The 17,126-nt window shown below is 32.0% G+C and overlaps 1 protein-coding gene across 2 annotated transcripts; it reads left to right on the forward strand.

The window, feature by feature from the left end:
• The first annotated feature begins 9,127 nt into the window (after window positions 1-9,127).
• LOC125876458 (probable E3 ubiquitin-protein ligase ZFP1) lies at window positions 9,128-15,352 on the forward strand. Of its 2 annotated transcripts, none has more exons than XM_049557646.1 (7): window positions 9,128-9,230; window positions 9,513-9,546; window positions 12,217-13,503; window positions 13,951-14,282; window positions 14,417-14,512; window positions 14,596-14,763; window positions 14,994-15,352. In XM_049557646.1, exons 3-7 carry the CDS (start codon window positions 12,246-12,248, stop codon window positions 15,162-15,164), a joined length of 2,025 nt encoding a protein of 674 aa, XP_049413603.1. In that variant the 5' UTR covers window positions 9,128-9,230; window positions 9,513-9,546; window positions 12,217-12,245; the 3' UTR covers window positions 15,165-15,352. The 2 variants fall into 2 exon arrangements, with proteins under 2 accessions (XP_049413603.1, XP_049413601.1); XM_049557644.1 differs by lacking the exon at window positions 9,128-9,230 and adding an exon at window positions 9,243-9,289 and having other exon boundaries at window positions 14,994-15,334.
• The last annotated feature ends 1,774 nt before the right edge of the window (window positions 15,353-17,126 follow it).

The following is a 17,126-nucleotide window of genomic DNA, read 5'->3' on the forward strand; positions in this document are numbered from 1 at the left end:
AATTATGGACGTGAACGACTCAATTCAACGTTTTCATCAACCATATATAGAACTCAATACTCGAAAACTCAACAACTCCAGAACTCAAAAACTCGATGATACTACTCATCTCAAGATTGCTCGACTCATAAGGTTCATGCGGAATTATGGGCATGACCAAATCAACCCAAGGACCTCCATGTATAACATATGGTAATCCATAATTATAAAATATAGTTTCATAAAGGGTTAGGAACTTAATGCTCAATAACTTAGAACTCAACAAATACTACTTCTCTCAAAGATACTCAATTTATGGAGTTCATGCGAAATTATGGACATGAACAACTCGACTCAACGGTCTTAATGAAAATATAGAACTTATGGGTACAAATCTTCTCATTCTTATACTTACTTCCTAAAAACTTAGCTCACATCGATAGTTAATCCTAATGGATTCACAACTTAACTCAAAGACTTTCTTGAACTCTACTCCTAACTCTTTCTTGAATTTGAATTATGAATTCAAGAGTTATGATTCATGATATATAGGATCTTGTGATGATTAAATGTGATTTAGAATAGTTAAATCAGGAAGGGTGTGAATGTACACTTTAAAAGAACTTAAACGAGACGAACGATGAAAAAAAGACGGGGCAGGTGGCTTTGGCGTACTGAGTGGAGCGGGGTGCCAACCCCTAAACTACAGAACAAACTTTCTGGCGCGCCAGCCCCTGTCCAGAAAAAATTGACGAATTTTGTTTCTCATTTTCTGACCCTAAGTCGCCTAGAATCGAATGGTTTCTTTCAAACCCTCTTAGACTCGTTTACCCAACTTAATTACACGAAAAACTACTCAAAAACCCTAAGAACAAAGCTCATTAACAAGATCCTCGCCTCAAGAACTCAACCAAACATTGTAATTCAAGTATGTAGAACAACACCTCAAGAATTTCATCAAGAGACTCGATATACTCAATCTCATGGATGAATTTGAAAGTGAAACTTATGATTGATGTGTGGGTGAACGAACCTAACACTATGAAAGTTTACATACCTCTTAGGGATCAAACCCATGACGAAATTCCTCAAAAATTCTCAAAAACCTTGACGAACGCCTTGAACCTCCACTCTTTTCTCCTCTTGAACTGCTCTCAAAATCCTAAGCATGATTTAGGATTATGAAAATTGACCCAAATCAGTTTAGACCCCTAAAACTTTACTAAAAACGTTTTAAGTTAAAGGGGTAAGGGAAAGACCAAAATACCCTTCATAATTTCGGGTAACTTTCATTAACTGGACATGCTTATTTCAAACAGACATATCTCACTCATACGAACTCAAAACTTAGCAAACTCAGTGGTGTTGGAAAGAGGATTCCAAGACCTTTCATTTGATATCTTATTGGCTACTTAACTCATCTTGTATAGAAAGTTATGATCGTTTGTAGTTGACCCAAAACTTAAAAGAACTTACAAATTACTTGAATGAATTCTCTTTAGTTCTTTTTGGAATCCAAGGTGCTACATCTAGTGACCTTAATACTTATAAAAATTTAAATTCCTCGGTAAAATTCTACTCACAACGGAGAATGGTTCAGTTCTTAGCTCAAAAAAATTTCGGGTGTTACAATATTGTATGAATCTTATTAATGTTGTATCTTGACTATTATGTTTTTGATTTGTAAGTATTCACTGAAGTATGTTTAATTCATGGATGAATTTCTGTATGTATTGATGTCGTGTTCATTAGACATCAATATTCGATACTCTTTCTAAGAGGCCAATATTGTCCATTTTTTGGTTGAAGGGCCANATCCTACTCACAACGAAAAATGGTTCAAGTGTTAGCTCAAAAAAATTTCGGGTGTTACAATATTGTATGAATCTTATTAATGTTGTTTCTTGACTATTATGTTTTTGATTTGTAAGTATTCGCTGAAGTATGTGTAATTCATGGATGAATTTCTGTATGTATTGATGTCGTGTTCATTAGACATCAATATTCGATACTCTTTCTAAGAGGCCAATATTGTCCATTTTTTGGTTGAAGGGCTAACCCGTCCCAATCCATGACCCGCTTAGGGTTGGGCTGGGCTGCTATTTTATAGGCCCTTTAATTAAAAAGAACAACCCGTTCTAACTCATTTAAGTCTCTAGCCCGTTAGGGTTGGATTGGGTTGGGGCAGCCCATTTTGACAGCTCTAATCATGTGAGTGTGTACAATAATTGTCATACGTCGATGAAAATTAATATTTATTGTATGAGTAATGAGATCTTATTTTTAATTATACAATATCAATAATAATCTACTTGCTATAATCTTACATGTCACATGTAAAATTTGAGAAGGTAAAGTGTAAGCACTGTAAAAAATTTCTCAATTATAAAATAAAAAACATAAACAATCTAATTAAAAATATATCTAATTAAACATGATTTTCGGATCGTAAAATGTAATAATTTTCACACAATTTCATATAACTTTACTTTAATCTAGAATTTGAGACTGTGATATTTTCTTGAATTATTTTCAGTGAAAGTAATTAAACTTTAAGAAAAAATGATTTTGCTTCTTTGTACTATACTCTTTTTCATGCCGCTGGGTGAGAATACTTGTGAATTGAACCTAAGAGGAAACTAGTCTCTTAAGACTAACTTAGACTCCAATTATACATAATGCAAATGTATATTATTAAGATTTTTTTTTTTTTGATGTGTAACAATTAAGTCATAATAAGCTATTTATAATTAGAGGTTGATTATATTGTGCAAAAAAAAAACGCAAAATTAATATGTGTCAGAAAAAAATTGTGATTTCTCGTGTCAAAATTAAAACGACACCTTTTATGCATTATGCATCATGTTTAACATGTGTCATCTATGCAATTCTTCTATTGCATATGCGACACGTGTTAGATATGCGTGGTAAGGATCATGCGTGTTAACATGTGTTGTGTTGGTCAATTCATATCATGTTTTTCAATCACTTTATCGTATATAGACACCTTCTATTAATGAATTAACCACTTAATTCTTCACCTTTCATCAAAGTGGAAAGTTACTTTATTATCTTAAAATTTAGTTCATAAATTCTAGTCAACTTTCGTCTATTAGCCTATTTATTTATTAAACTCGATTTAATTATGTTGGCCATATATTTTACAAAGATCATCTTATTTCTAATTTATAGAGGTAAGGTAAAGAAATTGTTTTCAAAATATCCTTGACTTAATTACAAGGATATTCAAAGTAAATTTAAAAAGAAAAAAAAAATGAAAACATCGCAAATAATTATAAAGAAATTAAATCTCTCTAAAACGTGTTATATTAATTTTTACATCTTATAATTGTGACTAGTGCTTCAAGAGTTACGTGATACACTAGAATACGTTCAATTAAAGCAAATTTGGACTTTGAAGTTTGGTGGTTTTCAATTTTCACGACGTGCAATCTCAAATTATCACTCGATTAATAGTAATACTAAATTCCTTAGTATATATATATATATAATTTGAATAAAAATTAATAGATTAATGTGAATCCGTACTAAATAATTAACAAATTAAGATGATAAGATCACTATGTGAATTTATAATGATGAATCTTGTGTATTTGTTTCAATAAATTTCTATTATTACTGCATGATACTTAACCTATAATATTTGTAATTATGATTGTATACTTAAATTATGATTGTCCACTATAGATTATTCTCCTTATACACATCGTCCATCGAATGAGTTTTAAGATAACTAAAATTTAAACATTGCTTTAAGATTTCCTCTTCTATTCAAGTAATAAATAAGAAAATGTAAACAGAATTAGAAGTCATTTATTTTCTTCTTTCTAAGAATATTAAAAAGATGAAGTAGAATACTAAAATTTTAAACATTGCTTTAAGATATAATGATATATTTCGTGTAATTTCACGAGTAGATCTAGAAAGGATGGTAGAGGCAAAGCTACAACATATCAAGAGTGATTAGGTGAATATCCTTCGTCGAAAAATTATATCGTATATATAAATAAAATACTACTCATTATGGTATCACACTTTGAACATCATTGATACAATTGAGTAAGAATGTCAAAATGAGCCCAAATATAGATAGTCCGTCCAACCTGCTATTTTATGGGTTGGGCTCAAGATAATTTGAATTGAGTTCAATCTCTCCTTTATTCAATCCTTGACCCATTTTAAAAGAATCTTCAATTGAGCCCAATTTAATCTCTAATTTCAACGTGTGTTAATACTCTTTATTTGCATTGATGATATTTATTTTATATATTTTATGATTTATTTATCCATTTGTAACTCTTTTTAATTTTATTTTCTTGAGTTGAAATTCAAATTGTGGTTACAAAAGTTAAATAACAAGATGTTAAAATTATTTAGATTAAGCGGGTCAAATTGGCAGGTCATGATTCAATTCGATTTTTAGCCCGTTTGAACCTAAAGTAAACTTGAACTCATTTTAATATCTCTAATTTCAACTCAACCCACCCATTTGACACCCCACCCCGACAATTGAATAATGTAGCCAGCGCCCAGCAGAGTTAGGTGTTTAGGACTTGGGCACACAACCCGCTCATATTTGAATTTTGATGTCTGCTGATCTTATTTTAAAATCATAATATATTTACATTTTTAAAAATAAAAATCCATCTTTTATTGCTCATTAAGAACAATAAATTGACAAGGAGTTGGTCCTGTATTGTAATGATAATTCATCATCGTCTATTTTATGGTATAAGTATATAGTGAATAATTTTTTCATTTTAAAAATAATTTTAATTTAATATTACTTATTAAAATAATTCCTAATTAGAGACCTATAATGTAAAAAGAAAAAAGTTTTGCGGCTAACTGGATTCCCAATTGATTTGCCTGACTTTTTTCTCCATTAAAATTCTAAACTAATTACATTTTAATCCCGTTTCTGTCATTTTGTCTATCATTGAGGCCACTCTTATATTGTGTTTATTCATTTCTAAGCCTATCTTTCTTAGTATACCCATAGTTTCATCTGAATATCCTTATTTACACTATTTTTATCTTCTGAATATGCGGGCTCTTGATTGATTATTACTTCATTTCGATACAACATAGTTGGTCTATTAATCACTTTATGAAACTTACCTTTAGTGGAGTTCTCTTATAATATCATGCAAGACATTGGCTAAATACGAGCCTCTTTTCATTTATCCCACTCTAATATAATGTGTTACATCATTGTCAATTTCCAATTTATTTGTTTATTGACATAAGATTCCTAAAACTTTTTTTTTTAGAGATAACTTGTGCATCAATTCTTACTTTCATATTTATCTCGTAAGTAACATTATTGCACTTACATGTGGTACTCTATTTTAGTCACGTTCAATCTAAACCTGTTATACTTTAAAAATAGTTAATTTTGTCCATATCTCATCAATGTATACTTTGTGTCTGCAAATAGAATTCACCATGATACTTTCTTTTAGATATGTCACATCAGTTAGACATTAGCATGATATGATAGTTACCAAATACCACATTGAAATTAAAAATTGTAATGCTTCAATTTCAATATTATAATATTTGATATATATTTTTAAAATTTTAATATTCGATATTTATAAAAAGAATATTGAAATCATATAGAATTATATATATAATTATATACACATCTTAGTATAATATTAGAAAATATATAAAATAATAATAATACAAAAATTAATTATTTAGCGATCCATCCCATGTTACATGCTCGTATGAAGCATGTTGAACTTGATTATCACTTCGTATAAAAAAGATATCCAAAGAGCTATGGTAATCAAATTTGTTCCTTCCTCACAACAAATCGCCAATATTAATTTATAATTTATTAGACTCTAATAAGTTAGAATTGTGATCTGCTAGGAATACGTTTGTGTATACTTCTCACTACATCAACTTGTGAGACATGAGTTTTAACATCAAATTTATGAAGAATAACTTATTTCAATTGTCATTTTCTTCAAGTATGATATAATTGAGATTTTTTTTTTTGAAAAAGGCAAAATGATAATTTTCTATCATATGAGTTTATCTAAGTCATAGTCGAACAAATTATAGCTACTAATTTATCATACTGTAAAAATTAAAATCGAACTTAATGGTTTTGAACTGTACCGAATTAATAATTTGATATTGTAATGGTATAGTATTTTTAAAACGACAAGATTACCAAATCAATTTTTTTAATACCGTACCATATCATACCGTGTCCATTCCTAGTATTAGTTCACCTATTTTTCAAAGAAAAATAAAAATTGGTTAGGAGCCGATACCGGAAATAATAATAAAAGTACTTAAAATAACTTAAGAATATTAAGACAAAAAAAACTAAACTTTTGATTAACACCGTTCTTGTAAGAATATATTATTCGTACCACAATAATCTTCTATAAAAGCGATAACTAAAAACTAAGAACAACTATGGACCCAAATCTTGATTTCTTCGTACATATTTTAATCGACCTATTATAAATATTGTTTAAGATTCCCTTTTATATTCAACTGAATTAGAAAATATAAAACATAAATTAAAACATTTTCTTTTCTTCCTTTTCTGAATACTAAAAAGATTAGAGAATACAAAAACTTTAAACATTACCTAAGATTCCTCGTATATTTTAGTGAATTGAAAAATGTAAATAGACATAAGATGAGTTTATGTCCAAATATAAGGATTTTTAAAAATAATCAACATTCGACAATATAAATACTGTGTTGAATAAGAGAATTATAAGTGTTCCACCGTATATTTAAAGAACAATTGTGAGTCTATGTCCAAACTTAAGGATTACTTTTTAAAAGAAAATAATCGACGATATTGAAAATGTTGAGTAAGAGAACTATACTCTACCATATAGTTAAGAGACAATTATGAGTTTATGTCCACACTTAACGGACTATTTTAGATTTTTAAAATAATAATCAATAGTAACGATGTACTGAATAGGTTGACTATCTGTGTACTCATAAATTTAAGGGATTATTTTAGTTTATATCCAAACTTAAAGGACTATTTTAAGTTTTTTTTTTTATAATCATCGATATTAATGATGTCCCGAATAGGGTGATTATAAGTGTTCCATCATATATCTGAGAATGATTTTGTGTTTATGTTCAAATCTACGAAATTATTTTTAGCTTTCTTAAAAATCATTGATATTAATGATGATTAGTCAGAGGATTATTAGTGTGCTGCCAAATACTTGAGGGACGATTTTGAGTTAATGTCCAAACTTGAGTAAAAAATAATCTTTGGTACTAACGGTGTTTGTGTAGGAGGACTATAATGGTTCTATCATATATTTAATGGGCGATTTTAGACTTTTGTTCAAACCTGAGGGATTATTTTGGATTTTCTAATAATCTTAAAGGACTAGTTTGTATTTTTTTAAAATAATTGTCAATAGTAATGATGTTCGTATAGAAGGACTATAAGTGTTCTATCATATATTTATGGGCAATTTGAGTTTATGTCTAAACTAAGGGACTAATTTAAGCTTTTTAAAGAAATATTGATACTAACGGTGGACTGAGTAGGAGGACTATAAGTGTTCCACCATATATTTAAGGGACGATTTTGAGTTTCAAACTTAAGAGACTATTTATGGATTTTTTTAAAATATCAATATCAATGATGTTTAGTAAGAGGACTATAAGTGTTTCACTGTATATTTGAGGGACAATTTTGAGTTTACGTCCAAACTTGAGGGATTATTTTGAGTTTTTTTAATAATTTTTTAAACCAACGAGGTTCATGTAGGAGGACTATAATTGTTCTATCGTATATTGAATGGGTGATTTTAAATTTTTCTTCAAACTTAAGGGACTATTTTGTATTTCCTAATAATATTCTATACCAACGAGGTTCGTGTAGGAGGACTATAATTGTTCTATAGTATGTTTAATGGGGGATTTTAAATTTTTATTAAAACTTAAGGAACTACTTTGTATTTCCTAATAATATTTGATACCAATGAGGTTCATGTAGGATGACTATAATTGTTTTATCGTATATTTAACAAGCGATTTTAATTTTTTCTTCAAACTTAAGGGACTAGTATGTATTTTCTAATAATATTCAATACCAACGATGTTCATGTAGGAGGACTATAATTGTTCTATCGTAGATTTAATAGACGCTTTTTAATATTTCTTCAAACTTAAGGGGTTCTTTGTATCTTCTAATAATATTCGATACCAACAAAGTCCGTGTAGGAATACTATAATTGTTCTATCATATATTTTACAGGCGATTTTAAATATCTCTTCAAACTTAATGGACTATTTTATATTTTCTAATAATCTTCTATACCAACAATGTTAGTGTAGGAGGACAATAATTATTCTATCATATATTTAACGGGCAATTTTAAATATTTCTTCAAACTTAATGGACTATTTTATATTTTCTAATAATTTTCTATACCAACGAGATTCGAGTAAGAGGACTATAATTGTTCTATCCTGTATATAACAGTCATTTTATTTTTTTCTTCAAATTTAATGGACTATTTTGTATTTTCTAATAGTATTCAATATCAACGAGGTCCGTTTAGGAGGGCCATAATCGTTCTATCATATATTTAACAAGTGATTTTAAACTTTTTTTCAAACTTAAGGGACTATTTTGTATTTTCTAATACTTTTCGATACCAACGAGTTTCGTTTAGAAGGACCATAATTGTTCTATCCTATATTTGACTGGCAATTTAAAACTTTTCTCAAAACTCAAGGGACTATTTTATATTTTCCAATACTTTTCGATACCAACGAGATTCGAGTAGTAGGACTAGAACTGTTCTATCGCATGCTTAACGTGCGATTTTGAGTTTTTCATTAAAATGAAAGGACTATTTTGTATTTCCTTATAGTTTTCGATATGAACAAGGCTCATTTAAAAGGATCGTAACTGTTCTATCCTACTTTTAACGGGCGATTTTATTACCTTTTTCAAACTAAATGGATATGTTTGTAATTATTTTGTACAAATCTCGTTCAAAACAAAGTAAAAATACATTTAAGTTAATTATTTTTAAGTAGTTGAAGGGTGAGAGTAGTAATTAAGAAATAAATAAGGTAAATAATGACAAAATGAAATAGCCACGTTGCAGTTTACTCCAGGAAAAATACACAGGAAAAACAATACCAGTGAGTTCATAGTTTTTTCATAAGAGCAAAAAACATGTGTTAATGCTTCAGTTTTTTTTGAGGTAATCAACTATTTCTCTCTCTAGTTTTCATTTGCAATTCTTGATCAAGCTCAATTTGGGTTAGTTTTTCTGCTTCTTTTGATGGTTTTAATCGGAATTTTCAGTTTTTTTTGGTCGGTTACAATTTTTTTTTCTTGCTAATTAATTTGTGTGGAAGTGTGGCATTTGGTTAGAAGAAGAAATTTTTAGTGGGGTTTTGTTGGAGTTCATTTTTATGATCATTGATCATTGTTTTCATTTTATATCTAACTTGAATTTAGGGCTTTTTGTTTGTTTTTGTAGGTGTTTCCAGTTGTTGTGAAGTTTTTTGTGAAAGGTAAAGTTTTGTTTTTATTAGTGAATTGCATTTTTTAATGTTTTTTATATCAGTTGCATGTTGATTCTCACTGAAAAAATGTTAAAGAGTGTTTTTTTATGTTTATATCTAGTGTTTGTGTGTGTTCATTTTGGAATTAACTTAAATGGGGATATAGAAGAGTGGTTTTTCAAAATGGGGATGTTCTTGATTGTTTTGGAAGGAAAAAAAAGGTGAAAAAATCTTTTGAAGTTTTTTTTTTTTAAAAAAAATGTCTTTATCTAGTGTTTGTGTGTGTTCATTTTAGAATTTACTTAAATGGGGATACTAAAAGAATGATTTTCAAAATGGGGATGTTCTTGATTGTTTTGGAAAGAAAAAAAAAGTGAAGAATTTGAAGGTTTTAAATTTATATACCAAGTGTTTTGTTTGAATGAAATGGTGTCTAAATGGAGTGAAATGGTGGACGAAAACACTTGGTGGTTTCTTCGTATCTGTCTGAGCATTGGTAAGGTTAATCACCTGTGTTTGTGGGAGGTAGGAGGTAACCGGTGAAACAATCGAGGTGTGTGCAAGCTGGATTGAACACCACCATTTCTAAGAAAAAAAAATCAAGTTCTTGCTTGATCAAAAAAGGGAAAGGGAAATGAAAATGAAAATGAAAATGAAAATGAAAAAGAAAAAGGATTTTGAGAGTCAACCCTAACTAATTTGGGAATGAAGATTTTGGGCATTTTTTTCTTGACTAACAGTTGTTGAATTTTACTTGGAACTTTGAAAGATGTTTGATCAGTGTATATTTGTTTGTTTTTTTAAGTTTTGAGGTTATGCCTTATAAAGAAAAGGTTTCCGAAGTTGTTTTTGCCTTGGTTCACCTCAGTCATCAGGGTTTGTTGAATTTATAAACTACTGGTTTGAAATACGAGTGTTGTTCTTTGTTACGATTGTCTTTAGGCATTTCCCTTAGGAACCTAACTTCCTATCTGCTTGACTTTTCTAAAGCTTTTTGTTCTATGAGCTAACAGGGAAAGAAAAGCAAATCTTTGTCCAGCTAGCTGAACTCCGTGATAAAAGGTTCAGCTAAAAGTCACTCTGTGTGGAACTACTACAGCTAGCTCAACATCGTGATACAAGTTCTTTATCTAGTAAATCTCATATTGAGTCTGATGACTTTTGAGTTTTGAAACATCTTCATATCAATCCATGAATGATGGAGCACACCTTATGTGGATGCTACTTGTTCTGACCTTTTTCTACTCTTTTGTAGTTTTTACTAACCGTTTGGCAAGTTTGACTTAACCTGTAAGGGAAATCAGATAACTTTGGTACCTGATAGTTACCTCTATACTACCCAATGCTTTTTTTCTTCTTGTCACTTATACAATCATTTATACTAAGTTTCGTATCCTCTCTATGATCATTCCTTTTTTCTTTGTTTGAGCTCATCACTGTCATGTGGACTTTTGTAGACTTCAAGAGTATTTGGTTTTTGACTGGCTAAGGGAGTAAAGGTGGCCTTTTTACAACTGTGAATTGTGAAGGTTTATCTTGGTTGTCAATTTTGTCACAACTTCTTTTCTGAAAGACAATCAAATAAACGAAGGGTACTCTTTCATGTTTTCAATTATCTAGTCCATTAGGAGGTTTCAAGGAAGGAGGTCTTGTCACGTTAACACATTTAGGGGAAGTTTTATTTCCCTTATTTAATCATGTTTCCTATATCCGGTTTTACTATTTTTCTTATTAAAAGTACATTGCAGTAGTCTGTATGACAGATTTCTTTACAATAGTAGATGCATGAATTGCTTCTTCTTATCGTCTCTGTTGTCTGTATAAGAATGGTATGAGTATTCATTAGTGCTTATAAAAAGGAAGGATGGTGAATAGTTACATATAGGCTTAGCTGGGAAGTTATTGCAGATTACGAGCATATTATTCATCTGGAGATAAGACTATGATCTGTAGTCTTTGCAATGTAATAATGTCAATGATACGTATCTAGGTCAGAATTTTGGTTTCTAAGAAAATTCGGTAAAATGGTATGATTAGTGAAAATCTTAAATGCTAGCTGCAAATGGTCTAGTCAGTCGGTTGAACTTCACAAGGCTACATTTTGATGAAGCCTTACGGCTGGTGCTTGAGTAATGGGAGTAGTAACGGAAGTACATCTGATTTATCTCTTCCCCCTTTCTAAAGTAAAAAAAAAAGAGGGCAAGAAAGTTTTCCATCTTAAAGATATTCTTTTCATGGCTAGTGAACTCGCTGTTCTTAGAGCCGTAATAGTAGCTTGCTGTCTATTCACGTGCCATATTCGCTTTGTCTAATTCCTGCTTCTCTTTCTTCATGGCTTGGTTACTCTTTTCCTAATGTAACAACTGCATATCAAGAAAACAATTTATGCTTGGGTTCTATTGTTGCATGGTGAATGTCTATGATGGTTTGTGTTACGTAAGCAAATTTCTGAATTTAAGAGGATAATCCTAAAACTTTTGAATGCGATCTTGTTAACTTTACAGTTACTTTTGAAGTGTGCCTTTTGAGATGAATGCCAAGAAAAATTTACATATTAGCATTGAACTTTAAGTTTAATTAAATTGTATCATATCAGCTGGCAGTTATTGAGTTTATGTGATCTCTTAATGCATGTATTGGCATGTAGTTTTGCATGACGGTTTATTCTTCTCTGACCAGATATTATCCACAAGGTTCTACTCGATATCATGGGGGAAAGGAATACGCCCCACAGTAATCACTTTATGACTTTGGGAGCAGATCAGCGGAGTCAAGCGTATATTTATCCAGAGCCTTGTATGACGTATGGGAGCTTTACACCTTTTCCGCATCCAAACGTTAACACCACTGTGCCAGCTCCAGGAAGCCTTGGTAATTTCTATGCGCCCCATCTACCAGGCCATCAAGAGGGTGCTCTAATTTATGGGATGCCACCGGCCAATGGGATTCAACAGTGGCATCATCTCACCAATGCTGGCGCAGCGTTTGCACCACCATCAAATTACTTTTACCCTTATGTGGCAGCTCCAGCTGCATTGAGGACTTCTCCAGTTCCAGCAAATCATGGGTTACGTGATAGGCTTCCAGTCTCAAGCACTCAGGGAAGCATCGGAAATAATGCAGATAACTTAGGTAGGAACGATCCTCGTATGGACAGTACCAGAGGGTCATCTAAGCAAAAGAATGTTGCAGGCAACTCTGGAAATCTTCAGCATCATTCTGCTCTGGCAGGGCCTAGTACTTCCGCTGCTCCCGTCATCACAACAGCAAATGAATCTGATGTTTCTTCGAATGATTCTGTATCACGCGAGCATGGAGGGAGTGACTCAGCACCACTCCTTGAAAATGGTACTACATCTGCAACTATGGATTTGCCAGTTCCAGCAAATCATGGGTTACGTGATGGGCTTCCAGTCTCAGGCACTATAGATGATTCTGTGTCACGCGAGCATGGAGGGAGTGACTCAGCACCACTCCTTGAAAATGGTGCTGCATCTGCTACTATGGATTCACCAGTTCTAGCAAATCATGGGTTACGTGATGGGCTTCCAGTCTCGGGCACTACAGATGATTCTGTGCCACGCGAGCATGGAGGGAGTGACTCAGCACCACTACTTGAAAATGGTGCTGCATCTGCAACTATGGATTTGCCAGTTCTAGCAAATCATGGGTTACGCGATGGGCTTCCAGTCTCAGGCACTACAGATGATTCTGTATCACGCGAGCATGGAGGGAGTGGCTCAGCACCACTCCTTGAAAATGGAGTACAGAGAAGTGGGAGCAGATTTGCTAGTGGTCCAGATACTGTATTGCAAAATAACAATAATCATCTGCTTCAAGGAAACTATGCAGGCCAAGCCTATCAGTTTCCTGGCAATCCTTGGCTGAACATGCCTTTCAATAGTAGCGGTAGTGCAGCTCAATCTTGGGCCTGGAGTCAGGCTGCTCCTTTAACCTGTCCTCCCGGTAACTACTCTTCTTGTTTTAATTTACATTTATGACTTTTGAGTGTCTATTCAGCTAACTTATTTGTTTGATAGGTTATCTTCTCCCCTTCATCAAAGTTTTCATCAATTTTTTTGTTCTTCTAAATTTTGTTTTCTTATGAGCTATATTAGCATGCTGCCAAGTTGAACAATGCATATTTCAGCTGTCTTTTCTTTTACAAATTTAAAAGCGACAATCCACTTGAAACACATCTTATTCTTTCCTTTTGCATCTTCACATTTTATGTGGCATACGTCTCTTTTTTTCCATGTTTATTACCTAATGGTTATTTCATTTCATTTTCTAATAATCCAGTAAAGCCTTTGTTTTTCTCTTTTGTCAAATTAGCAACAGCAATTTGTGATCTTTATTCTAAGTGTCAGAATAACATATTAACTGATTGCATCTTTCTTCTGCTTACTTTAGTTGGTGCCGGAGGCTATGTAATAGGTGCTGGAAACATGGCTATGCGAGGTTATCAAGTACCTTCCAGCAACGGGGGTTTGACTGGTTTCATGTATCCACCCATTCCTCAAGGACCACCGCAGTACCATCCTCATCTGTCACCTAATATGCAAACTATGGCAGGCCACACAATGAGCTCCTATCCTCAGATGACAGCATCTCCAGGCAGACAACTACAACTTAGTTCATCCAATATGGGACCCTTGCTTCCGTCTGGCTTTAGAATGTACAGACCTCATCAAAGGGAATTCATGATGCGTGGAACAAATGGTAGCCACCACAACCTCCGTAATGTAAGAGTTTTGCCACAAGATGTAAAATTTATTGCATTTGAATAGTTCTTCCTGTTATCTTTATCGTAGTGCAGTTTCGTGCAGTTGAAGTAATGGGAGTGGGTGTTGTATCTCTTTCTTTGTGATTTTACTAGGGAGTGTCAATGCTGGGTGTTCCAAGATTTCGTGGAGTGCATGTTGTTGATCAGCACAGAGATATGCGATTGGACGTGGATCGCATGACGTATGAGGTAAGTGCAATTGTAGGTTATTTCATATTTGCATGTTTGATATTTTCGGCAAACTTATCCTGAAATATCAAATATCTATCCAGGAGCTTCTTGCATTGGGGGAGCGAATTGGCAATGTGTCAATTGGTTTGTCCGAGGATATCATCGTTGCCAATTTGAAAACGAGAATATTTTTGTCTACCGAGACTCCTAGCCCTCTGGAAAATGTTGCATCTGATCAAGACCAGAAAACTGTCTGTGTGATATGCCAGGTATTACTCCTTCGCTGACTTACACTCTACGTAATGTTTATATTTCCATTTTCTTCCCAAGTCTTAAATTCATCAAAACATTGTCATGAATCTTTATAAGGTTTCCTTATCACGCACAATCTCACCTCGGCCTCTATGTTGTGATTTTCTTTCTTCTTTGAACTTTGCATCTTATTTTTTGTTTCTTTGAGATAGCTCTAATGACTTCATATTTACACGCGTTATTGCAGGCTGACTTCAAGGATGGGGAGAAGATCGGCATTCTCAATTGTGGCCATGAGTACCACGAGGAATGCGTGAAGAAATGGCTGGGTGTGAAGAACAGCTGCGCGATCTGCAAATCTGCAGCCTTGTCTACTGAGAAGAAGGACAAGGAAGTGGTGACTACAGGAGGCGGCTAATGTCGCCATATATAATTTTAACCTCCAAGATGTGGAGTTGTTGCTGAAACTGTATTATAAACTTGTATATACTTTGCGCAGCAGTCCATCTCTCGAAAACATTTACCTGTTGAACCTTAACCTTAAATCTGTAAAACATTAAGTTGTACAGACTTGTACTTCTTGTTCAATTTTGCATGTTTGTTGTTAAATCTTGCATGTTCGTTGTATCTATGTGTTCTGTTGATATCTTGTGTTGCAGGGAGGAATGTAGGTTGTACATCAACCTCAACTTAACGGTACATAGTCTTACTCTTACCTTGTGAATGAATGGTTGATAGATTGTTTCGGATAGATCATTGGCTCAAGTAGTTTATATAGTAGTGAAGTAGCCATATATATTGAAGTAGAAAATAATAGTTTGTTCCGTCAAGTTTCTAAAATCAACTATTTTAAAAGGTTTTTAATTTTTGGTAAGAAGTTGTTTGTGTTTGGTTAATTAATTTTAAAATTACTTTTGAATAGCAATTAGTTTTTGACGATTTTTTTCCTAATGCTTCTATAGTGTATTTTTCTCTCTACAGAAGCATTTATTTCCTTTCAAAAGTTTGATCAAACACCGTATTTTTCTAAAATAAGCATTTTGAAAAGTGAAGTAGCCATATATATCGGATAGAAAAATCATAGTTTGTTTGGTCAAGTTTTTAGATCAACTATTTTGGGAAGTATTATTTAAGAAAATATTTTTGGTGAGAAGTTTGTGTTTGGCTTATAAATTTTAAAAGTGCTTCTTATAAAGTGTATTTTTCTTACAACTATTTTTCAAAAAATAATGATTTTGGAATTTGCTTTTATGTTTTTAGCTTCTGAAAAATAACTACTCTACTTCAAGAGGATTTATTTTGTCCCATAAATTTGATCAAACGTCTTACTTTTCTAAAATATTGAAAAAAAAAGCTCATCCTTTCAAAAGTTTGACTAAACAAACTATTATAAGTTCGCTTAAATATTGAAGGGTTTTTGTAGAGGTAGATATAACTGGTTATTTATTCAGAGAAGTGATAGCTTGAATTGAATAAACTATAATTCAAGTAATATATACCCCTAATCTAGTATATATATAAATATGAATTTAAACATTACACTTAACTGGCCGTAGTGGAAATATAAATTTTTTTCCTAACAAGTATCAAAAGTATTATTTTTTAAGAACTATAAAAGACATTATAATAATTTATATAAAATACAGATATCCATTTAGAATAAGAGAGATCATAAATATTCTATAGTTACAAACATATTTTCCATTTAGAATAACATTATATTGGAATATATTTCTACTTATATGATTTTATAAAAGCTAATCTAAGGATATTAACTAAACATAAATGCAAAAGAGAGACGCTTTAATTTGCCTTTATGAACTTAAAGACGCTTAATAGTGAACTAGACTACTTGAAAATGAATAATTTCGTAAGACACTTCAACTATTCAGAGCACTCATGGCATAAGGAACTATGGCATCTCAACAAACAACATAAACTATCAAATGAGACAACACATAACATAGAAGGAAAATCTCATAAAAACATATACCCAAGTATTTTTAAACCAAAAACTCAAATACTACAGATTCATCAAAGCAACATTTAAACTTTGAAATGTTAGGTCAATTATCCAAAAACCTAGTAGACCTCTTATTTACCTTGATCCAAAAGTGATCAAAACTTCTTCAATTTCTCTCCTAAATCATCTTTCTGCACTTTCCTGTCTTTGTTGCATTTCCATTCTTTGATGCCGCTTGGGATGCCTGGGCAGCCTTGGTTGCTGCATGTCTGCTGTCTTCTGTTTCAAATATAACAAATCATTAGTTATTTACACAGTTACAAAATATAAATTAATTGAACAACACAACATAATAAATAAATTCTTAATTCAGTATAGATTATTGTTTTGTTTGTTGACTATCTTTCATGATGTTTT

Source organism: Solanum stenotomum, chromosome 9, assembly GCF_019186545.1.
Source record: "Solanum stenotomum isolate F172 chromosome 9, ASM1918654v1, whole genome shotgun sequence".
Classification (NCBI taxonomy): Eukaryota; Viridiplantae; Streptophyta; class Magnoliopsida; order Solanales; family Solanaceae; genus Solanum; species Solanum stenotomum.

What these genes read in the sequence shown, in the direction of transcription:
- LOC125876458 (XM_049557646.1), top strand. Translation starts at nt 12,246, where the DNA reads ATGGGGGAAAGGAATACGCCCCACAGTAATCACTTTATGACTTTGGGA. An exon ending in GCCACCACAACCTCCGTAAT is followed by an intron (nt 14,283 to 14,416) that starts GTAAGAGTTTTG and finishes TGATTTTACTAG; the next exon opens with GGAGTGTCAATGCTGGGTGT. An exon ending in CTGTCTGTGTGATATGCCAG is followed by an intron (nt 14,764 to 14,993) that starts GTATTACTCCTT and finishes GCGTTATTGCAG; the next exon opens with GCTGACTTCAAGGATGGGGA.